Raw genomic sequence first — 24,458 nt, 5'->3', positions numbered from 1 at the left:
CTAGGAGATTTTCGGGAAGCAAAGGACAATCATGCACTTGCATTGGATACTCTTTAGAAACAGCTCGGACCTGACCATGTAGATGTTGCAGCATCTTATAATAACCTGGGTACTGTACATAGAGGTCCAGGACGTTTCCAGCAAGCAAAGGACAACTATGCACGTACACTGGACATTCGTCTGAAACAGCTTGGACCTAAGCATGTAGATGTCGCAGCTTCTTACAAGTAATGTATACAGAAGTCTAGGTGATTTCCAGCAAGCAAAGGACAACCACGCACGTGCACTGGACATTCGTCTAAAACTTCTCGGACCTGAGCATGTCGATGTGGCAACTTCTTACAATTGCCTGGGTACTGCGCACAGTGATCTAGGAGACATCAAGCAAGCAAAGACCAACCATGCACGTGCACTGGAAATTCGTCTGAAACGTCCCGAACCTGAGCATGTACATGTGGCAACTTCTTACAATAACCTGGGTACTGTATACACTGATCTAGGTGATTTCCAGCAAGAAAAGCACAACTATGCACGTGCACTGGTCATTTATCTGAAACAGCGCGGACCTTACCATATAGATGTTGTAGCCTCTTCAATAACCTAGGCACTGTATACAGAGGTCTAGATAATTTCCAGCAAGCAAAAGATAACCATGCACGTGCACTGGACATTCGTCTGAAACAGCTGGGACCTGAGCACGTAGATGTCGCAGCTTCGTATAATAACCTGGGTAATGTATACAGAAGTCCAGGAGACTTTAAGCAAACGATGGACAACCATGCAAGTGCACTGAACATTCGTCTGAAAATAAATAGCTGGGACCTGACCACGTAGATGTCGCAGCATCGTACGATAATCTGGGAACTGTATACAGTGATCTAGATGATTTTCAGCAAGCAAAGGACAACCATACACGCGCACTGGACATTCGTCAGAAACAGCTTTGACCTGAGCATTTAAATTTCGCAGCTCCCATAGTAACTTGGGTACTATAAACAGTGATCTAAGTGACTTCCAGCAAGCAAAGGACAACCATGCACGTGCACTGGACACTCGTTTGAAACAACTCGGAGCTGAGCGTTTAACTGTCGCAGCTTCTTACAATAACTTGGGTACTATGTACAGTTATTTAGGTGATTTCTAGCAAGCAAAGGACAACCTTGCACGTGCACTGGACATTTGTCTGAAACAGCTCGGACCTAAGCACGTACATGTCGCAGCCTTTTACAATGACATGGGTACTGTATACAGTGATCTTGGTGATTTCCACCAAGCAAAGGACAACCATTCACGTGCACTAGACATTTGTCTGAAACAGATCGGACCTGAACATGTAGATGTTGTAACCTCTTAGAATAACCTGGGTATTGTATATAGTGGTCTAGGCGATTTTTTAGAAGCAAAGTTAAACATGCAAGTGCACTGGACATTTGCTTGAAACAGCTTGAAGGTGAAAATATTGGTGACGCACACAATGAACAGGGTCACGATGAGGAGGCGAAAAAAAAATATGATCGTGTTTTGGAGATTTATGTTCAAAGCCTTGGCTTTGAACATGTTTATGCTACATTCTTTAGAATAAGGTGACTTAGCTACAGCAGATTACTAGGATATAGACACACGTGGTTGTCCTGTAACCTGTGTATTTTTTTAAATGTATTGGGTTACAGAAGTAAAGTTCAGGCAACTCATTGTTCAATAATCTTCATGCGGATGTACATTTTCTTTCGCGCGAACTTCAAGACTAGTTGATAAAAAAAATTTGGTTAATTAATCAGGGTTAGTTTAATCCCTTACGACCTCGAGAATTGTTAAGAATTTCTTCTCCTAGTTTAAACTTTAAGGCATCTTTGAATTCCTAAAAGAAAGGCGTGGACTGCTTATCGTTGTGAGACATTCAGGTACTTTTACCAGTACTACGACCCGATCACCAGATCTCTTCATTTTCCTGAGTTTTATAGAAGTCCGACAAAGTTAACTAAAGCGAACGCCCGTCATGATGATTTTCAGGATCTTCAGTAGGACAATTTATATTAAGGAGAGATTCTCTGTTGTAGAAGAGGATACAGAATATATTTCAAATTCTTAGTTAATTTTTTTTTTCTCACAGTATCCTTTTCGGATCCACATGATCTCTTCTTATTGGAATTGATCACCCACATCCACACCCCTTTTACTCAGAAATCTCTGGAGAGTAGAATGTCTGCTATCAGTGTTACTCTGTAAAGGTTGGATAGTTAATTAGTTTTCTTGTCCAATTTAGTCACTTGCCTAAAAATCAAACCGGAGTCATTGCAAAAAGATTGCTTGAAAAATACGGCAATTCTTCCCGCGATCAAATTTGAGGAAATTTTAATGGTCCTGATTAATTAAAAAATAATCTGTAAATATAAAATCCATCCCGTTTTCGAAAGTAAAATATTACATTACTAAGCTACCCATGCTTGTATCAATTACAATAAAAATAGTATTTTTTCTTGCCGTGTTTGACCACTACTTCTGGTACACAGTTTCCTTGTTTTGAAAACGTTACCAAAAAAACTAAAAAAACAATCAATAGTCTTGGTAAGCTTCGTTGCTAATTGAAATGTCTAAGAAAGTTTAAATGATATTCTTCGAACGGCCATTTTCGAAAAATTTTAAGCTTTACTTAATGACCTATATTTTAAATTACATATTTTTGGTGTTAAAGTTATCCCCTTTCAATTACAGGAGCTACCAAAAAAAAAAAAAAGGAAACTGGAGGGCAGTAGAGGACGCAAGTTATGACCCTGAAGGCAACGTTTCAAGGAACGGTTTGAGTCTATTTCATTTACGATTGCGTGATTCAGTAGCAAGGCCTTAACTCGAATTTCAAAATCCTATGGTTTTGTGAAAAATTCCGAGACCGTCCCCGAAAACCTTTTTTTTATCAGAATTTCCCCAAATCATTAATATTGGAATATGAGCGTGTAGAGTCTAATTCAGTCTGTAATTATACGAGTGATTGACAAATTAAAAGCGGACGACCGTGAAGCTGGAGTCCGACTTGTTAATCATTAGTATGATTACGGAAAAATTTGGACGACACAATGCTCTGTTACTAATTAATAAAAACTATGACAATTTGAGAAACAAACTTGACATCACTTATACGCTTTCATTAAAAAAAATTATGAACCGTTTTAAGAGCTACCAAGTTTGAAAAAGTCAATGTCCAACGTAATAAAACTGCAGTGTTTTAGGTGATAAAAATTTAAAAACTCGAGGACGGGTGTCGGTTTAGAATATCAAGGTGTTCTCAAGGAAAATTTTAGGAAATGTTCATCTTATGCTCAGTCAGGATAAGTAACTGAGTGGGGACTGGGTTCCAAAAACACGACGAACAAGATCGCGGCCAAAAGAAAATTATTCATTTTCATATCGTAAGTGAAAGTTTTCCAAGGAAGACGTTACAGATAAGTGTGGAAAAGGAAGGATTACCATTGATTTACATAAATAAGGCCCAAACAAAGTCGCCGACGCACCACCGACACACCACCGACGTATCTTGTATGTTGACGACCTGTTGGTCGACGCGTCGGTTGGATCAGATTATTTACCTTTACCGCGCGTACATGACACGTTCTGTCCACTTAAACAGGCATGACGTGTTAACTTTAGCTGTCCTAATCACACTATCCAATAACAAGCATGACACTGTCCTAAGAGTGCTCAAATCGGGCTGGTGATAACAAATTACGTTCGAGAATTTTGTTATAGTTTTGGTTAACATGATAATGGCGATTGCCATGCTTGGATTACTTTTTTAAAATTGAATCCTTTGATGGACAAATGTGTGAAATTGACTCGACTATTAAAATGGTAAGTCGGTTTTTTAGCGCTCTCAATATAATCGATGAGAGCATAGAATAACAGTAACCGGCAAATGGCACATGCGAAATGTCAAGTAGCTGCTTCCCGTTTGCCGTAAGCTTCATGCTTCATTTCACAAAAGTAGCCCAGATCGACAAATTTATAAAACCCCTTTATTCTTTGAACAGACAGCAATTGCTTCTCTCTTCAAACTTATAAAGGGGTCAAGTCATATAATTTACTAATCTGCCATATCTGTTTCAGAAAGCTCGAAAATAAATATTATGACAAGAAGCATGGCTACTTAATCAGATAACTTGGTTTCACTTACATGATGTCGTTAATTGCGGGATGTGACTCCTTTTTCTCTTTTTTATGAAAATATCAACGCCTGATTGGCTATTAGGAAAAGCTATCTTTCAGACCATGTTTTAAGAAAATCTATACTGATCAAGAAGTAAATAAACGACATGTTCCTTCATTTCTCATGTTATGGAAAAGAACTTTTGCATAATTTTCTTAAATTCCTTTCCTTTTCCTTTTCTGTCTTTTTTCACTGAAGTTCTACGTGAAGTCACAAAACTTTACTGCTGCTCATGTTGAACGTAGTGTTTGCCTACTAACTCTTGCTTTACTAACACAGATATCCATGATATTTTCTCATGTGATATTCTTGGGCATTTGTATATTAATTTACAACTGAATTGTCACGTTTTGTTGGTGCAGCAAGATTTATTCGGGTACCAGCGGTAAACACTGTGAAAATTTAATGTTTTAGGCCTCGTATCAATGTCATTACTTTAGGGGAAAAGCATCTGATAAAAAATCTTTCCAACTTCTTACCTTTTTCAGGGGTGAGTAATTGCATTTATGTACTTTTCGAAAGCTGACGCTGTTGTTGGCTCATCAACATTTATTCAGCTATCAGCAGAAAACGTATTGTAAAGTTATGGTCTTATACAATTAGATTTTTTGTTCAAGCAATTCGTGATCTAAGAGAAATTTTATTTCATCTATTAATTGCTTATTTCTTTATTTTATCGTGGTTTGATTGCTCTTCTTATTGGAATTGAGCATCCACTCGAAATGTACTGTACACTACACCAGAACGAAAAAAAAAACCATGAAATTCGACAAAAAATGATTGAAAATTCCTATTCTGGGCTTTTTTCCCAAACAATATTTTTCCAACGTTCATATTATTGCTTAAGGTTACTCTAAACCTCCTCAAGACTTCTTTAGTTGCGATTATTCTTTTGTTTTTCGATCAAATCCAAGATGATTATTTAAACCCATACTTTACAACAAATTAAGTTAAAACATTGTTGAGAAGGTGTGTTGGTGTGTTCAATGAAAATCTATTAAATTATCAAGTTGTTAGAATTTCCGTCATCTGAGGAGGCGCGGTCGCCTCAGGGTTAGTGCGCTCGACTCCGGATTGGGTGGTCCGGGTTCGAGCCCTCGCCGGGGTCATTGTGTTGTGTTCTTTGGCAAGACACTTTACTCTCACAGTACTTCTCTTCACCCAGGTATCCAAATGGGTACCAGCAAACGTGCTGGGAGTAACCCTGCGATAAACTAGCATCCCATCCAGTGGGGAGTCGCAATACTCCTAGCCGCTTCATGCTAAGAAAACCGGAGTTAAGCACCGGCTCCATGGGCCACTTGGGCCCGTATAAAGGCTTTACTAGAATTTCCGTCAGATGTTACTTCCCAAGGCTCGATTACCAGACGCTCTTTCGAAAATGAGCCTGCGCTAACCCCCAAAGTCACGGCCGTTCTCCCTTACATGTCAATAAAATGAGAAGACATGGAAAACAATGTATTAGTTTTTCCGGATCTATTTGACCGCCAAAGGGACATCCTTTTCACTGGTTCCCTTTTATTCTATGTGAGCAGTTTCATTTTTTTTTTTTTTTTGCATGCTCGTTTTTATTGATTTAGTCGATTTGAGACATCGCATGGATACACTTGCTTTATCTGCAAATATCTCAAAAATAGTGTTTTTGGAGCAATCTATGAATTAAACATCTGAGGATATAACTCACTGAGAGTATCAACGTTATTTTCTGTAATGAAAATAAAAATTAATGGCGTCATAACCTTTAGGCCTGCACGCTCAAAAGTAGGAATACAAAAAACGTATATGACTCGCCTGACACCCCGTGCGCAATCACGAAGAAAGCTTCTAACTGTGGACTTGTACTCGGTGGAAATAAAGAAGTGAGAAAATAAGACCCATTTTTCGATGAATTCTGATTTTCTTGTTCTGACTCAAAAAAAAAAAAAAGAGAGAACATTTTTAAAATAGGATCTTTCTTGTGGTTGTATCGCGTCCACTTGTCTTTCGGGTCCTATTTAAGCTGAAATAAAATTTTCCAAAGTTTCGAGAAGTAGTGGTCATGTGTTAAAGTGCTCATTGACTGACAGGGCCATACTGGAATATACTCGGCTCGTGGCGAAGACTCAAGGAGCTCGCTGCGCTCAGTCTTTACATTATGACCCCGAGTTAAATATTTTCCCTCTCCAGCCCTCCCACTCTATTCAATTCAATTCAATGCTTCATAGCTCTCTAATACTAACACCAACCAGTATTATAACCTGTATTCCTTTAAACAGTGCTCCATGTTCTTTGGTAAAATTAACTCGACTAAAAATAACAAATCGGTCAGATCACTTAGTTGCATTTTGGCATGTACTTTTCTCATTTCCATGGATGGAAAGGAAGTTGTATGACATACATCGGTCTTCAGAAAAGCATTCAAACTGGCAAGAGATCTCAGAAGCCATTTCAAGCTCTCTTAAGATTGTTCCGTTGAGTTTTCGATCTTTTATCACCTTTGCGAAGTTAGCCGCCCTAAAACCAGACTCTAAAAAGTGATTTGACCCCTGTACGATAGCCTTAAGTAGCCTAAACGCCGCAAAAACCCATAGGTACGTGTTTATAGCTGTTTCACTTATTTTATGCGGCCTTCGACTCAACTCGCAATCGTTAAATTTACCGTCTGGTCAATCTAATCTTATGAGAACTTTCATTTTCTTGTATACTATATTATGATAAGTTTTCATCCTCTTTTATTAATTCTTTAATAATACATAGGTTTCATCTTTAAAAAAATCAGGAAACCTTTATGACGTTATTTTTTTTTTATACTTTTTTCGCTTTGGTCCTAAAATTTACTCAAAAGTGTCTATTACAGTATCGTCAAACCAATCAAAACAATTTCAATCTAAAAACTGATACAATTTCCTTAGAAGAAAGGTAAAAAAACAGCTTGAGTCATAAAATTAACATCAGCTTGTCAGTCGTGTCAGCAGACATATCCAGTCCAGTGATTTTATTCCGATTCTACAGCCCTTCTCCAGTCGTTTTGAAGTCAGTGACCTGTATGGCAGCTAAACTCCAGTTCTTGCCCCGACGATAAACAATATATTCAAAGACAGCAGCTGAATTCACATAATTTTGCTATATAGAGGAAAAAACAAGGTATCAAAACAATAAAGTAAAAATCTTTTATGAGTTTTCTTGGCTTCCGGTACAACAATTTAACCCTTTAACTCCCAGAAGCGACTAACATGTAACTTCTCCCTATAGTTTCCACATTATTTCCAGCAAACGGTTAATGAAAGTATTCAAACTTATTAGGTAGAAGTTTATATCTTGATCATTCACCAAATTCTAGCAACTAATTTACAAGGAATTGTGTGGGAGCTAGAGGGGAGAACTAACAATCAGATATTGGGAGTTAAAGGTTAACCAAAAATGGACGACAGAAGTATTATTCCTCGAGCCAATTAGGGTAATCTCAGTCAGAAAGTTACAAAACTTTACTCGCAAGAAAGGAGACAACTCAGGTTGGGTCAAAAAACTGAGATCAGGCTATCAGTTATGCCGGTAAACGCATCCAATCGCACACATCTCTCCCATACCGAGGTCCTATAGCAATCGCTTTGGAGTTGCATCTGGGCTCTATGATAGGTGATCTCTAGTACTTGCTCAGACAAAAACATGAAAAGGCAGGCGCACAAATTCAGAAATCAAGCTGAATTAGCGTAATATCACGAATTACAATAAGGAATCGCACCTTACCGTGTTGTGTAGCTCGTCAAATTGATGCGTTGAATGTTGGATTTCAACCGTCCTCCGCGAAATAACAACATGAAATCATGAAAATTTGCGTGGTCTGAGAAGAGAAACCCCGAGGGCAAGTGATTTAAGTTTCCATTTGGAACTCAACGTCGTTCTCATACGTTAAGCTAAGGTCAAATTGCGGCGCCGTGAGGGATGGTAAGTACATCCAGTCATTCGCGAAATTCCTACTAAAAATACATTTAAGTGGCAATTGCTGAAGTCCTAAATGTAATAACTGTCCTAAATGTAATAAATTCCTAAATGTAATAAATTCCTAAATGTAATAACATTTGGTCCTAAATGTAATAAAGCCCTAAATGTAATAACGTAGCGCTAACATTGAGATGTGAAAGAGACAGCTGTTGCACCAAAGAATTCTCTGACCAATATTCACGGCATATTGCGGGCTCACTGATATTGATCAGCGTCTTTTTATTTGCTAAAGATGTAGGTTGAGAAGCATTGGCTACAAAACCTTATACTGATATTGATGTACTTTTGGCATCAAATTGACGGACGCAAAAGCAATCAGAACGCTGACCAGTAGCTCTCTTTATATCATTGGCTCAGACTCTTTAAGTGTAACAGATTTTAACGATATATCACTGTCATCAGTGCTGAAGTTTACACTTCATGAACCAAATTACAAGGAAAAGGAAGTCCACCGACCTATACGTTAGACAAATTCCGGGCTCGGAAGTACATTTTTTGCACTATCTTCTCTTGCCAGATTTGTATGGGTCTGCATAAAATATATTCATATACGTTATTGACCAAGCGTGAGGTCAAAATGGCTGGATATTGGCCGAGTTCTTTTCTTTTTTTTTTTTTTTTTGCGTTTTTGTGGACTGAGACGAACTTTCGGTCCGTAAAAAGGTAGAAAAAGAACGAGGCTAATATCCAGTAATCTTGACCATGCAAGCTTGTTCCAGAGAGTTTATATTCTCTTGGCTTAATCATTAAAGGATTCACTGTATAGCAAAAGATTTCGCTTTGATAAGGATCAAGAATGGCCTGTTCATTTCGAGAGCTGATAGTGAAAGCCAACTGTGTTTGCAGCACAATAAACCCAAGAGGCTCGTTTATTTTTTTTCTATGTATACGCCAACATTGTCCAAACGTTACGAACTTTGTAAGTTTTCTTGCGTTGGATCAATACGGGGAATCCCGAGCGGACGAAGGTGGGCCCATCATGCCCGCTCAGGTAGCCAATCAGAACACAGGATTCACTTCATCTTGCCCGCGTGCGCTGCTAGCTATATATATTATAAAGTGTCTTACAGAGCAAGATATCTACTGACCAATCATATGTTATCCACGATCACAGGTCCCGACATGCTGCCTTTTTTCCACGCAAGAGTCAAATTGAACCATTGAGCTACAAAATTCAACGCGATGGTCAGTTGATGGTCTAATGAACCTTCCTTAGCCCCTTATGACAGGTTCATCAGTCTCCGAACCGAAATATTGGGAAAACATATAATTTACAGTTGATCTAATGTTTATATTTTATCTTTTGTCTTCATTTCTTCTCCCCACCGTGAGGGTAGAAAATGAATAGATAAATAAATGAATGAAAAAAAGAAAGCTCAACAGTTTCCACTTATAGTCATATGGTACAGGAACTGATTACTGAGGTGGAGTAAATCCATAAGGGGCTAGAAATGCAATATCCCTGGTGCAAAATTGAATAAATCAGGATAGTCATCCTAAAAAATGAACTCAAATGCTTCATTAAAATCAATTGACACTGAATATCATTGATGTGCAAAATTTCAGGAACACTTCTGATATTAATAATTTTTTTTGGATTAACATGTGACATAGCGAAATCATTCAAACTGCTTTAAAATGGTGCATCACTTCTAAAGACTTTAACACGAACGATAACATCAACAATAGCATGCTAGTTCATCATGTAGTCAATTTCTTTTTCTTTTTTTTTTTTTTTTTCTTTTTCTTAATAACTACGTACCAATCGATTCCATCCTATTGAGCTTCCAGCCGAGCACTAGCCCACTTTGGGCTGGAAATGATTTTCAACTCGATCAATAAACCGCTTTAAGGACCATACTTCGACTGCTGATATTCCTTATGTCTAGCAAGTAAAAAGACGCTGATTGATATCAGCGAGCCCGTAATGTGAAATGTTTACTTGTCAGCGGTTTTTTTGGTGAAAAAACTGTCATTTTAAGATCTCAATGTGGATGTCCGCCATAACAACAATGCCCCGAAGGAGTTAAACGATTGCACTAGAGGCTTATTACATTTAGGACTAAATGTTAATACATTTAGGACTTTATTATATTTAGGACCAAATGTTATTACATCTAGGACTTTATTACATTTAGGACACTTATTACATTTAGGCCTTCAACAACCCTAACCCCGCCTCTCCTTATTAGATAGTTAACTAGATCACAACACCCCACTCAACATAATAAACAGAGATCTTGAAGTTCATCCATCAAAAGTTACTTGAAAGCCCTCTCGGCTTCTTTCCCTTAAACAATGTTGCAAGAAATTATAGACAGTTTTATTAACAGCAGGTAACATTGAAGTAGTGAAAAAGATGACATGAATGACGCTTATATAGAAAATGAGAAAGGAAAATAGCGTGTCTAGACTTTTGCGAAACACATGATGGGTTTCTAAAAATTCCCTCTCCTCGCGAAAAAAAAAAAAAAAAAAAAAACCAAGAAGAGGGTTTTAAAAAACTCAATAAGAATGTCCAGCTTTAAAAGATATCGCATCAATATACATTTTTTCTGATTAAAAAACTTATTACCTGAGTTTTCAAGAGAAAGGGAAGGGAATCGGCTTATAAGAGAGTGATAGGGAAGGAGCATTTTAAACTATTATGGTTTATCTCAATACAGGGTGAGCACGGGAAAAGGGAGATAGTGAGTTAGTTAGCTTCGGAAAGCGTCTTTGTTTGTTTGTTCTTTTTTTCTTTCTCTGGACCGAGGAAAAAAAATCAAAAAAATATGAATTTCATTACTTCTCTTTTATTTTATTTTTATGTATACGATTCCATTTATTTTTATGAATATGATGAGCTTGACCATTTGCATGATTGTTTTGGTCGCTGTAGTTGATGTGAGACATCGGATGCACTCGTTTCATTTGCAAAATATCCAAGTACTTAAAATAAACACAAATTCAAATAGCCAAGGTGTTATTGATCCCTCTCGTTATTTTTATTTTTATTGTAATAATGGCAGTAATAATTCAATTGAATACAGCATCTATATTATTATCAAATTACTAACAAAACTTTTTTGCAATAAACCTCCATGAGCTCATTGGTGCTATTATAACTTGCACCTTCTTTGATATACCAATTGATTAATTTGCTAAAACTTCACTAATTAAAGCTTTCCTTAACTCATGTAAAGGCACAGGTTATTATTTTTGTTTTTAACGAGGGTCAACTTGTTAGATAATTCAATGAGTTAGAAAGCATGCATTTTCTGAACTCTGCAGGAAATATGAAGAAAAACCCGGTATTGTTCTAATAATGAAGCACATAATCAAGCAGGAAAAATGAGCAAGCATTAAGTCAAAACTCTTGAAAACCACTTTTGAATCTCTTGTCACGGTACATTCTAAGACAGAAAGAATACCATACCGCTATTACGTAATTAAACAACATGTGAAAATGCTTACTAAGAAGCGACTCCTTTAGGCAATACAGTGATTATCTTCTACAAACCACTACAGACTATACCTCAGTTCTCCACTGTCACAAATTCACTGTTTTTAACAATCTCTTTTAAATGCACATTCTTTGAAGTACATCACAGTAGCTCTCTCCCTCAGTTTAGCTTTAAATGCATAATTACTCCTGGATTACTGAATCCTTGAGACGTATTTAGAACATTCCGTAAGCCTACAACACTAAACTTCTGGCAGAATGGCATCATAGTCACATAACCTCCAAGTCACTGTGAAAAGGCATTCTAGAAACTAATATTTGATGATGACTTCCCATAACAATTGTTGCTATTACATTCTCTCATCTAAAGCCAATGAACACAATTCAATTACTTAATTCTGCCTTTAATGTGCTTCCCATCTCCAGCTGTCTTAATCTGCCCTCAAAAGACTCCTAGCAAATGTCTTAAAGGATCCCAAACAACCGCATGGGTTTTTGTTTAGGTGAGGGAAGCTGAAACTTCTTGTGACTGTAGACACGATCGATAAGATGATGTCACTGATTATGTGAAGTGGCCATGGAGACCACATAAGTCATGGATAAGAAACACTAACTCATAAACCATTAAAACATCAATTAAATTGTCTAAATCTGAAAACTTATAGCTTATCGTTAGAAAAAAAATCGTTTTGTTGGGGATTTTTTTAAAGACAGCCAAAGATCGAGTAAAATTTGGTTTAACTAAGCAACGCACACTGATTGGTTCATTATAACTAAGTCCTCCTTTACATCTAAATAGAAACAAAGTTAACAAAACAGTTTTTTTTCTATCTTAAGTATCTTATACGCCTAATAAAAAACAAATGACGAAATTACCGATTTCTAATTGCCATTTCTTCTTGTTAAATTGCTTAGAATTTATAATAATTTCCTCGAACTTAACTGCCTACAGTTTTGTGTCCTCTTCAAAAGTGTGTTCTTCATCGACAGCTTCGGTAGCCGAAGGTGACTTTTGACGCATTGATCTTGATTTTTCCCTTTTTCTGCTAAAAAAACAAAACAAAACAAAACAAAAGCAAAACAAGGAAAAGAAAAGAAATGTTCAATCGCTATTATCGTGCAAAATAATTATTTATGTAAAAAGCCCCGTTCTGTCAGTTAATCAGTCAATCCATCAGTCAATAAAATAAACTATCAATCGATGTTTCGGTTGGCTGTTAAGTTGGGCACATAGTTAGCCAGTCAGTGAAACAGTTAATCAGTTGGTCTGACGATTGCTCAACATTCGTTTGGTCAGTCAGTCAAGTAGTCAGTTAGTTGGTTTATCAGTTGCTCTCTCATTTTTGTCAGTAATTCGGTCAGTCCGTCAGCTAGTTAATCAGTGAGTAAGGAAGTTAGTGAGTCAGTTAGTCAGTGAGGTAAGTCCGCTAACGACAGTCACTCTTCCAACCGTTTAAGCAATAGGTTAAGGAGCTAGCTAGTTTGCAAATAAGCCAGTAATTCAAATAATTTAGCAGTTAGTTTGTCAGTTACAACGTCCGTCAACTTTGTTATGCGGACAGTTTGTATCTCTCGAGGAATTTGAACCTGTGTATATCCCCCTTCTCACTACTTACTTCTTTGCGGTGGAATGCCTGAATTTACCGTCCCCTTTTTTTAAACTCTTGTTCCGTTTTACTAACATTAAAAAAACAAAATAAAAAAATTACATATTTGATAAGGTATTTAATGCGCTGTGGCAACTGCTTAACTTGATGAAACTGGTTAACGACACTCTAAATGTAAGAAAAACACAAAATAAATAGGTACCTGTAGGGTAATCCGCGAGGTAATGCTGGAGAAATAAACCGAATTGGCTGCTTTCGTTTTGTTTTGTTGGTTTGTTTGTTGTTGCTGCTTTTTTTTTTTTTTTTACCGAGGTATTCCAAATAAATTCGCAACAAAATTTGTTTATTTGATGAAACGGCAAATAAAGGAAAAATGAATAAAAATAAGAACGAAAAAATTACAATTTTTTTGCAAAATGTCGGCGAAACAAAGAGGATAGAATAATAAAGTGGAAGTAATTATTACATGAAAAACTGTTTTTTTTGCCAAAGAAATTTGCATCGGGTATATTTAATGGCCTTCTCTTTTCTATCGAGACTCATCAAAATTCGCAACAGAACATTGCACTTTTTGCAAAACAAACCCAAAGCCAAATTAAAAACGGATAAAAGACCCAAAATACCCTGCTTTCGTGCTCGTGACATTTCAATTATTTCTGCTTTCGTGCTCGTGACATTTCAATTAGTTCTGCTTTCGTGCTCGTGACATTTCAATTAGTTATCAAACACGTGTAATATTACACATAATAGATTCGTGTAAAACTTTGGGATTTCTAAAGTGTTTGGTCTTTTTTATCTTTTGCTTGGCAATTTTCTTGAAAGAATTGCATGAGAATGTTAAAGCTCCCAAATGAGAATTACGTGAATCTATACTCCACTTGATGTTTTCATACTTATTGCCGTTCATTTTGGCCGCCACCTGTTATGCAAAATCTTAATTTATTGCGCCCAAATTTCGCTCATTTGCATTAAAAAATTTCGTCTCTTAGTCCAGTTTGAGGATAATTGATATTCTTTGATTTGACCACCAGTTATAGTGGTAAGAAAGCCAACTGTGAAATTAGAAATTTACTTCATTTAGAGCTCGGCAATACCTAAGGGAGGTAATGAGACTCTGAACTGATCGATACATAGGATAGCTTAATAGACCTTAGAAGGTTTGTCCATCTCTACCACAGTAACACCGAATGAGTTGTCAAACAAACAAAGAATAGCGACCAATTTTCTAAAAAAAAAAAAGGTTGGCTATAAATTTTTAATAAAGAAGGTAAGACAAGTTACCTTGATTTAGATCAGCATTCTCAATAGGTGCCGGTTCGATTTTTTCGGCTTCATCAAGTACTCCTTGAAACAAAAAGGTAAACACTGTCATTCTTTCTATTTTAAACTGATGAACAATATTGTACCTTATTTTCCATTATCTCATTATTAGTGATTGTTTCAGAATCAAGTCAGACTATTTTGTTTTTCTTTATTTCAAATAATGACAATAACTGGAGACAAAATAACAAAGAAATTTTTCAAAACTTTTAAACCTTACTTAATCCGTAGAATTTAGAACTAACGTAATGAACGATGAGGGGTGGATAACTATAATGATGTAAATGAACTGTATTGATTTGTGTGTACGAAAATATCCATCTGACCCAGATTCCTCCAGAAGTAGAAAACAAAATAAAAACTACCATTAATACAACATATTGTAGAGTCTTGGCAATACAAGCTAAAAGAACAGCAACGAAAACTTCAGTACGGAACTTTTATCTACGTAAAGATGACATTAGAGGAGAAACTTTAGCCTACCCTGTTGTGGATGACGCACATCAATATGAGCCAGTTCGATAACTACACCCTCGACTTCCCCTTGAAAAAAATTGTTAATAAAAAATATAGTTAGAGATTGCCACTGTGTTGTCACTCACAGTTTTCATGTCCGTTCCGTGTTCACTAGAAGGAAAAAATGTCTTACCTCCCAAGCCGCCATGTTGTTCAATGTCTTCCATGCCCTGTGGATTCAGTTGTTCTCCATCTCCTTGGCCTTTTTAAAGAAAGCAAAGAAAAAAAATTGTGAACGAGCCAAGAAACAAATAAGTGATGGAACGAAGGATTTTTTGTGACAAACGCAGAACGAGATCTACAATTTCAAACTACTAAAACGTAATAGACAAGAAAGGTTGAGTAATTGAAATTATAATGATAAAATTTATTTGTGTGTATGAAAATATCCTAACGTCATAGATCCTTCAGTTATAGAGGAACACAGGTACAATATAAACTAACAGAATAGCATTGAAAACTTGACATTGAATTGGAAACTCTAGCCTTACCCTGTTGTGGATGATGCACGCCAACACTCGCCAGTTCGATTTCTTCGCCCTCAATTTGTCCTTGAAAAGTGAAAGTAGATAAAAAATGTATACAGACTAACCCTGTGCCCTCGTTTGAACTTTGTATGATATGTTAACTGACATCTGAAAGGTTTTTACCTCCCTCGCCCCCATGTTCTCCATTTTCTTCCATTCCGTGCTGGTTAACTTGCTCTCCCTCTCCTTGGCCTTTAATTTTAAAATTAAAAAAAAAAAGAAAAAAAAAAACAGGGAACATAAAAAGAAGAGAAGACATGAAAAAATATTTTTATTCACAGATTGCCCTTTATTTCCCTCGATTATAGTTTTCACGGTATTTCTAGAAATACGGGTAAGGATTTACCTCCCTCGCCGCCATGTTGTCCATTGTCTTCTTCTCCTGGTTGGTTCGGTTGTTCCCCATCTCCTTGGCCTTTTAAAGAAAACAACGAAGAAAAGTCAATGTCGAGTCGGGAAATATTTAGTTCGTACAACAAATGAACCGACCAATAAAAGAACGATGGACCGAACGAGCGAGTAAATGATTAAATGAATGCCTCTATGCATGCATGAGGGAATTGATTTATGACTGAGTGACTGAATGAATAAATCAATAGATCAATAAACTGTGTTTGCAGCCATCTGTTAGTTTACATGGTTTTTCGGTTTATTTCTTATCAGGAGCTTATAATTATATCGCACCTTCCTGATCCCGACCACAGCAGGTGAAAACGGTCTTCAAGTAGTTCCAGACTTTGTCCATTTTGCTCTTCAGAATGCCTCTGACCTGGATACAAAATAGCCAAAAGTGATCGAGATTTCGCTCACTGCCTTGAGCTGAGTTCCGATGACAAAATAGAAACTAACGAATTTCTGCTATCCAATGCTTTTGAAACATTGTCAGTATCAATTGCAGGTGAACAAAGCAGTCTTGAGCGCTATTATACACTGCTTATAGTCGGCTGAAAACTATTACCCTTCCTGTAACTAGCCATTATAAGTCTACTTACGGATTTTATTATCTTGATTACTTATAATGGATTAAAAGCGCATAACTTACCTGTTCTGTTGACAAGGTGTACAGGATAGGATTCAAGGCCGAGTTGATCGGAAGGGCAAATACAGCAATCCAGACAGCGAGGTCTCCTTGCGCTTCGTAAGACTTCTCGATGATGGTCCTCATACCAATCACTATCACCGGCATCCAGCACACACAATCACTCAGGATGATGAAGAACACCCGCCTTGCAAGAGCCGTTTCCCTCCTAAAGTTTGCTCTTCTGGCCTGGATCTCTCTTTCAGTACCCTGACGGGCTAGTCGCCGGCTAGACAAGTAAGACTTCACTAGTATCATGAGATAAGCACCCATGATGAACAAGAAAAAAGCAAAATTCAAAGCGAGAAAGATAGCAACAGAATACTCCCAACCTGCCGGCTTATCAGAAGTAAGCTGCAAGGGCAGACATACCACACTTCTACCATAGTAACTATGGTACCTGAATGGGTCTTCAAAATACTGAATACCAACAATAGGCAAAAAGGCCATAAGGAAGCCAATTTCCCATATGATGATGCACAGGATATGTGTTGCCTTTGGTTTCAGAGAAGCACCTTGGTAAGGAAACACAATATTTTTAAGCCGATCAGCAGATATCAGTGTCATCATCATAACCGAAACCTCACTTGACAGAAGGGAGATCGCTCCAATTATTTGACAAGACAAACCAGACCTCCACTGGAAGTCATGCAAGTAATACTCTCCTCTCCACAACAGATCTCTAGTGCCAAGAGAGATCAGGTAAATACCCATCAAACCATCGGACACTGCTAAGTGGAGCAACATGATGGACTGAACCACGTTCTTTTCTTTAAAGATCACTCGCCAAGTGACAACAAACACTGCACCAACCAGAGAAAATACTCCTATCACCCAGATACTCTTCCTTGGGGCAGAATTCTTAAACATGCTCTCACAGTTGGCAAAGTCGTCGTTGTACGTGAAAGCACAGTCGGCGTCCTCCTTGTGCATATGACAACACATCAGATTTGTGTCGAGACTCCTACAATTGTAAAATATCATCCACTGAAGTTATTTCATTAAAACTTCACAGACCTTGTCGACAAGAACTTGCTTTTAAGAATATATCAGTAACTGATGGCTGGAGTTATCCATTGACTTATACAAAATATTTTTTTTAAGAATCCAAGTCTTCCATTCTTTTTGCAAAAACTTTAATTTCCCCAAAATGTTGTCTATTCAAAATGTATAGCTTTGCTCAAAAACTAATAATTTGCGAATGAATTTTATCAAAATCTTACACTCGTTGTATATCCTTCAACATATCGAAAAAACCATATGGAATCTCCCTCATCTTGTTATACTGCATATACCTGGAAATTAAATTAGGAGATTAAAATGCAGTGATCAAAAGCCGCAAAACTCCACAACAAAAATTAATCTTTCAAATAGGCTCTCTTAATCACACAATGTCAACGAAGTCTTTCATTTAACTAATTTATTCATGTTTATTTCGTGATCACGTTCCCTCAAATCGCGAAGCGTCTTTTCCTGTTTCTAAACCACCTACAACTTACAGTTCCTCTATTCTTGTACGAAGGGCTAATGCTCAGGCGTCCGCTTTTGAGGCTATTCAGGGTGGCCAATTTACATTACCAACTCACTTGATAATAATTAAACATTGGATAAGATTGGTCATGATATTATCATAATGCTGAAGTCTGAGTTATCTGCCGAAGCCGGAGGCTGAGGCATTTAAAGCAGACACAGGGTTTTACAGCCCATGATATCATGGGAAAAGCGAAATCATTATCTGTTTTAATGTACATTTTTAAAAAACTCTGGGAAAGAAGACATTTCTCTCTGACTTTGCAAAAGTTTCAGGACGTTACACTGACGAGGGGCTTGGAAACTAGTCAGACTTTGAACTCCACATGATAACCCAGTACCTGATGGATATATCGGTTATCATGTCAACTTCACACGCTTTTGTATATTGACTGTACGCTCTCAACCAATCAGAGTCTCGATGTAGAATGACACCAAATATATTGAAATGCCCTGCACCGACGCAGCACTAAAGTTTCTTTACAAACTTACTCCCACTCAGCAAATAATCAATCTGCTGTCAGGAAAGCATTTCCGGTGAGTTGCAGATAACGTAAGATGCTTTTACAATAAAAGCATCGATTTGAAGTGTTTTCATAATGTTTCAATTGTCAAATATTACACCTTAAGGTAGCAAGGTCCGTTTCACAACTTGGTCATCACTTGATTAATTATAACACTCACAGAATTTTTAACTGTTTAATTTCTTTGAAGTTGTCGATGGAGACATGAGTCATTTCGTTTTCAACAATTTCTCTAACAAAAAGAAAGTGAAACTTAATCATATAGAGTAAAAGGGAAGGTAAAATATTTCGACATTGATGTGTAAATAATCATTTAAAGGTGAAATTAAATGCATTCAAATTTCATGATCGTTATGGGTTATTTCAAAGCTTATTACTCACTTGAAGAATTTCATAGTCTACTTACATAATCAAAAGCTCTTTTAAGCCTTTAAAAATTCCTTGTGGGAAGTATCTGAGTTTGTTTCCCGATAGATAGCTAGTGAAGAAAGGAAACAAATGAAATGAATGTTGGACATAATGGATTAAAGAACGGGGCATTTGTAATCGTTTTCATAGGAATCAAAGGGATCATGAGAATGCTCACTAACGTTTTGCAATATTATTACGAGAAATTTTTGGAGAAAGATAATTGATGGGCTGGGAATCAGGAGATTTCTTTGAAGGCGTATCGTCGGGCATGAATTGCAAAATTTCCAAGGATGTATAACAAAATAAACTTGGTACTGAAAAGCCACTCGCGTGATGTATCGTTAGCATTAAGAAAAACGTCCTACATAGACCCTCATCATGACTTAAAATCAGAAATTCCAGGAAATGAAAGGATGTCTTAAAAACATGAAAAGGCGGATCGGAGTAGACATTATTCCGCTTGCAGTAATGAACAAATTCAGCAGTCGGGCCAAAATATGTTACCTGCACGATAATATATTTTTACTATTGATAGATGCCTAGATTCAAAACTTGTGGAATACATAAATGTTAACGAACTACTCACAGGTCAAACAGCTTTACCAGTCCCCGAAACTGTTGAGGATGCAGCTCCTTTATCTCATTCTTTTCAATTTTTCTGTTGAATTGCAAATCACGGATATGTTCTTGGCCAGTTTTCTTTTAATTTAAACGTTGAATGTTATATCAGTGGTCGGTACTTAGAGTACCTTTTGAGTGAGTGTCCAAAAGCAAGAGCCGGAGTAATCACTTTAACCAATCAAAGCAAAGGGAGGCTAAGGAACCAGTGTACATTAAAAGTACAAACAATTCAAGCACAAAGCCTCACGCGCCGGAAAATGCGAGTTATCAAGTGACGTTTGGATTTTGGTTTGGTGCCTGATTGGTTGATAGGGTGGCACAGGTTTTTAGATTGATCAGAGAGGGAATAAAATAAAACGAGAGCAATCTTCGATTTATTTTGGCAATTTATTAAATCAACTGAATGAATCTGTCTTTGACCTTAATAGCTCCAGAATTATCGAATTCAAAAGCAATTCTTAGAAAGTCCCCCTAAACAACTACATCTTCGTACTTTACATTGGGTATCTTTTGAGATGTGCTGCAAATGTTTTCGTTTTCTTTTTTTTTTTTTTTTATCCCAAAAATTCATCATTCCATCAATCGATCAATCGACTATTAATTAACAAGAGAGGATAATCCTCCTTTACAATTATTCAGTCATTCAAACCATTTTTTACTACTCACATTGTCTTTAGCTTGGTTAGGTTAGCAAATACCGTTGGCGGTAAATCTCTTAGTTGGTTGTTTGATAAAAGCCTGCAACAGTTAAACACACACTACCTTTAGCTGCAAAGCAGAACTGGTTTCCCGTAGATAATGATGGCAACTGATAAGATCCAAATAACGATATGCTTACATATCTGTGTAATATAAATATGCGTGTTTTGCATTCATTCAGTGAGAGACGTTTTAATGAAAAGTTTTAATTAGATCAATTCGAAGGACATTTGGAGTGATAACATTTAATGAAACTCTATTTCAAGTTCAAAACCTCTATTTTTGTGTATGTACGTTGAAATTCAGACAGGAACGCGGAAAGTTTTGCCGCTCGACAAATTTTAGAGAGAAAATTTCTTTTCTCGTCGTGCTTTTAATTTTCTTTTATTTGTTTTTCTTATTGACTTACAGTATTTTGATATTTGCCAGATTGCTGAAGATTTCTTGAGGGAGATCCTCGATTTCATTATTAGACAGATCCCTGAAAGTTTCAAGGTAAAATGCATTAGTCTTTCAAAAAAAAATAACGCCATCTGAAATGTAAATCCCACAAAAAGTGAAACAGTGGGGACACACTTTGAATTCTTTCGCTGCGTTTCACGGGCACTTGTAGCATGCTATGTTGCTGTAACATTATAATTATGATGAAAGTGCACCAAGCTACTGTGGATAGTTTTCATGCTCTTTACTCAAGTAACACCAACTGATGGGAGGGAAATGATGTAAAGTAGTGCTACCCAATACTAATGAGGAACGCCCACTGGTCACGCTATAAGCTTTCGGTAAACCTGCCTTTTATGATGTACAATCGTCTCAGGATTGCCATGTTGCAATTGATTGTGACATGGTCACTTGGCCTCTTTTATCATCTCTGATATAAGGAACAGAAAATTGATAAAGAGCCAACACTTTTATAAACACATCGTATTGAATTGACTAAACTCACAGGTCGTTCAGTTCAGTCAAATCTTTGAAAACTTGTTTGTGCGGCGTTTCAATTCTGTTGTCTTGCAGCCATCTGAATAAAAGTTGGAATGATGCGACAATCCTTTTTATTTAGTTAAATTTGTAATTGCATCGTCTAATTTGGGTGTGTTTCCAATACTTATATTAGTATTACTTAATACTGATTAACATCTTGACCTTTTTTTAAGTTGATTTTTGATAGCTTTCGATAATTTTGAAGCTGGCAACCTCGTTTTCCTGCTGTGTTTCATTTGTGCAACACTGCTGTTTAGTGTTTGGAACAACCACCTTGCGCATTAACTCGCTCATTCATCCAATAACAATGCATATAAATGCAAATGAGCCTTTCTGACCTTCGCCACAAGTTCACTATCAATAGAAGTTTTGATCAAAAGTGGAGCCAGGATGGCTTATTTACATAATTCAAATGAGTCAGAATCACGCCCGCCATTATGAACGAAGCCTTCACTGTAGCGTATGGCCTTCTTTAGCGATACGTTTTCATGCTTTCCCCCCTTACTCAAAAACACATAATTCTCCACCTTCATTGCAGAGGTTCCGCTTGTTTTAAAAAAATAATTTTAGCTACTATTTTTTTTTTTGTATTGAAAGTTTCCTTTCCTAAACTCACAGGCGCGTCAATGCTGTTAAACCGTCAAACAAACCCTTCTGTATCTTTTCCAGGTTGTTGTTGTTGAGTTGTCTGTATGAGCAGAAGAGTTAAAAAAAGTGCTGCAATTACTCTAATTTGAATCAGTTGAAATAAAATTGTTTGAACCGATTGCCTGTCTAAAGCTTATAATTTAGGAATTAACAAGTACTCAGTGAACTCGAAAGCAGTTCTAGTTCAGTTCATTCGAATTCAATACCACCCTTGTTCAAATTTTACTGCATAATACATTTGGCTTGGCCTTTGGAACACCTGATGGCTTCTTGTCTCTCATAAGATTTAGTCATTCATCTTTTCAATCAGTCACTGACTCTTCCCTACATTTGAAGAACGAGATTTGAAGTTATCCGCGCTTGAAAAACGAGGTATCTTTCAAGTCATTCGTGTTTGATATGGGCTGTTCCGCTCCATGGCCTTAAAAAAGAGGCATATTTCGCCATATACCACGCCTGCTGCAGTTGCCTACGTAAAGCGTCGTAAGTCGCTGTTAGTCATTCGCACTTGTTATGAGCTGTTTCGCTTTATAGCATAAAAAACGAGGCATTTCATACGTACACTGCATTTGACTGTTTTTAAGCAAAAAAGCGAGGTTATTTTCCGTTGTCCGCGCTTAAAATGAGCTCTTTAGCTGCATAGCTTAAAGAACGGGCCATATTTCCCGGATACTGCAATTGTAAGGGTAAAGCGCTGTTTTGCTTTAAGATTGAAAAACAAGGTATATAATCAAGTCATTCGCACTTGAAACGAGCTGTTTCGCTTCATGGCTTTAAGAACGAGGCATATTTCGTTTATACTGCACTTGTCTGAGGTTAGGTTTACCACAAGACCAGTGATTCCGACGGACATAGATGGACTCTTTTGGGTTCCCATGGACCCCGTCGGATTCCATTCGACAAATTTGTATCGGCGGATACCATCGGACAACATTTCTACCCTCTTTGATTTTCATCTGAAAACTTTGGACGGGTAAAAAGTAAAACTGAGAACGCAGATCATAGCTCCATAGGGCAATTTTATCAACATGTCTTTTCTTTCCTTGGCGTTTTCACAAGAAACGGTTGTGAATATATGGAAGTCATATATTTGAACTGCGGTTAATGACATGAATGAAAGCGATCTTAGCAGTAATGAACACTACTTAAATAGTAGTGAAAAGAAGGCCTGAAAAAAAATTCAGGCCTGTACGGAATTTGAACCCATGACTTCTGCTATACCGGTGCAGTGCTCTACCACCTGAGCTAACAAGCCAACTGGGAGCCGGTCAATGTGTTGGTCCCAAATAAACCTGTGAAGTGGTGAATAAACGGTTGTGAATATATGGAAGTCATATATTTGAACCAGCTCCCAGTTGGCTTGTTAGCTCAGTTGGTAGAGCACTACACCGGTATAGCAGAGGTCATGGGTTCAAATTCCGTACAGGCCTGAATTTTTTTTTTTGTTTGTTTTTTTTAATTTGGTTGGATAAACTAAAATTGGGAAGGAGTCTCAACAATATTTAAAAATTATTGTGTATACCAAACCGAAAAAAATGTAGCAAATACGTAAACTCAAACAATTTCCAATACACCTAAAGTGTTGAAAAAACAAAATAAAAAATAAAAGCAAAATTGTTTCTAGATTCTTCTACTCCTCCCAAGTTGGAGCGAGGTAACCCCTAAAGTCAAGGAACGAGCCTTTTTATCCTTTTTTCAGGACTGTTCTGTAATTGCTAAAATTTCAGCTCACCTGCGTTTGTCATGGCGCTATTTGATTTACCTCTTTGCAAGGAGCATAAGTTTTCTCCAAGAAAAGATGTATCTTCCAAAATTTACCTCACTCATAACGTGTGGCTTTGTAGCTAAGTTTGCAGCATCGCCCAATTAGTATCTCGAATCCCGTCCGAGCCTGAATTTTTTTTTAGTCAACTTTTCTGCAATTGGTAAAATTGCAGCTCACCTGCGAGGATCATGTATTTATTTGATTTTAATCCGCAAGTCAAAAGAAACTCATTTCATCGCAAATACATCATATCGAAAAGTCGCGCAGTAAAATGAGCCTTCGTTTCGACAATAAAATGTTTCTAAATGTTTTGTTATACGCACTTAAGAAAAAACATTTGAAGGAAAATGACCAGAATATAACTGAAGCAAATATTCAGGGGCTATGGAGCGTCCTATAAAAGTAAATAGGCATAAGGGCGGAGGAGTTGACATTTACTTCCGTAGCTCAGTTGGTAGTAATATTCTGGGAGGCCTGGGTTCAAATCCCGTCCGAGCCTGAATTTTTCTTAGTCTTCCTTTTCTGCAATTGGTAAAATTGCAGCTTACCTGCAAGGATCATGACTTTCTTTAATTTTACATAAGCAGCTCCAAAAAAATTAACTTTT

At 37.1% G+C, this 24,458-nt stretch overlaps 2 protein-coding genes across 2 annotated transcripts; one reads left to right on the top strand and one right to left on the bottom strand.

The window, feature by feature from the left end:
- Positions 1-208: 208 nt before the first annotated feature.
- On the top strand, positions 209-834 carry LOC136279909 (kinesin light chain-like). Its single transcript, XM_066164376.1, has 2 exons — positions 209-500; positions 605-834. The coding sequence occupies exons 1-2, from the start codon at positions 209-211 to the stop codon at positions 832-834; spliced, it is 522 nt and encodes a 173-aa protein (XP_066020473.1).
- Positions 835-12,570: 11,736 nt separating this feature from the next.
- Positions 12,571-23,020, bottom strand: LOC136279893 (G-protein coupled receptor GRL101-like). The gene is made up of 19 exons (XM_066164336.1): positions 22,832-23,020; positions 22,089-22,126; positions 21,404-21,475; positions 20,867-20,938; positions 20,425-20,496; positions 19,724-19,795; positions 19,133-19,204; positions 18,887-18,958; positions 17,896-17,967; positions 16,637-17,636; positions 16,279-16,363; positions 15,941-16,009; positions 15,718-15,786; positions 15,559-15,618; positions 15,201-15,269; positions 15,035-15,094; positions 14,513-14,575; positions 13,241-13,301; positions 12,571-12,670 (listed from the first exon to the last, which is right to left on the bottom strand). Exons 1-19 carry the CDS (start codon positions 23,018-23,020, stop codon positions 12,571-12,573), a joined length of 2,367 nt encoding a protein of 788 aa, XP_066020433.1.
- Positions 23,021-24,458: the final 1,438 nt, after the last annotated feature.

This window comes from Pocillopora verrucosa, chromosome 1 (assembly GCF_036669915.1).
Source record: "Pocillopora verrucosa isolate sample1 chromosome 1, ASM3666991v2, whole genome shotgun sequence".
In the NCBI taxonomy this organism is placed as follows: Eukaryota; Metazoa; Cnidaria; class Anthozoa; order Scleractinia; family Pocilloporidae; genus Pocillopora; species Pocillopora verrucosa.
Note: the sequence above shows the minus strand (reverse complement) of the source record. Positions and strands in the feature narration are given on the sequence as shown.

Coding starts and splice junctions, on each gene's coding strand:
- LOC136279909 (XM_066164376.1), top strand. CDS start 209: ATGTCGCAGCTTCTTACAAGTAATGTATACAGAAGTCTAGGTGATTTC. Junction 501..604: donor TACTGTATACACTGATCTAG/GTGATTTCCAGC, acceptor TCAATAACCTAG/GCACTGTATACAGAGGTCTA.
- LOC136279893 (XM_066164336.1), bottom strand. CDS start 23,020: ATGTTGTCCGATGGTATCCGCCGATACAAATTTGTCGAATGGAATCCG. Junction 19,205..19,723: donor CTGGTAAAGCTGTTTGACCT/GTGAGTAGTTCG, acceptor TTTCTTCACTAG/CTATCTATCGGGAAACAAAC. Junction 18,959..19,132: donor TTAAAAGAGCTTTTGATTAT/GTAAGTAGACTA, acceptor TCTTTTTGTTAG/AGAAATTGTTGAAAACGAAA.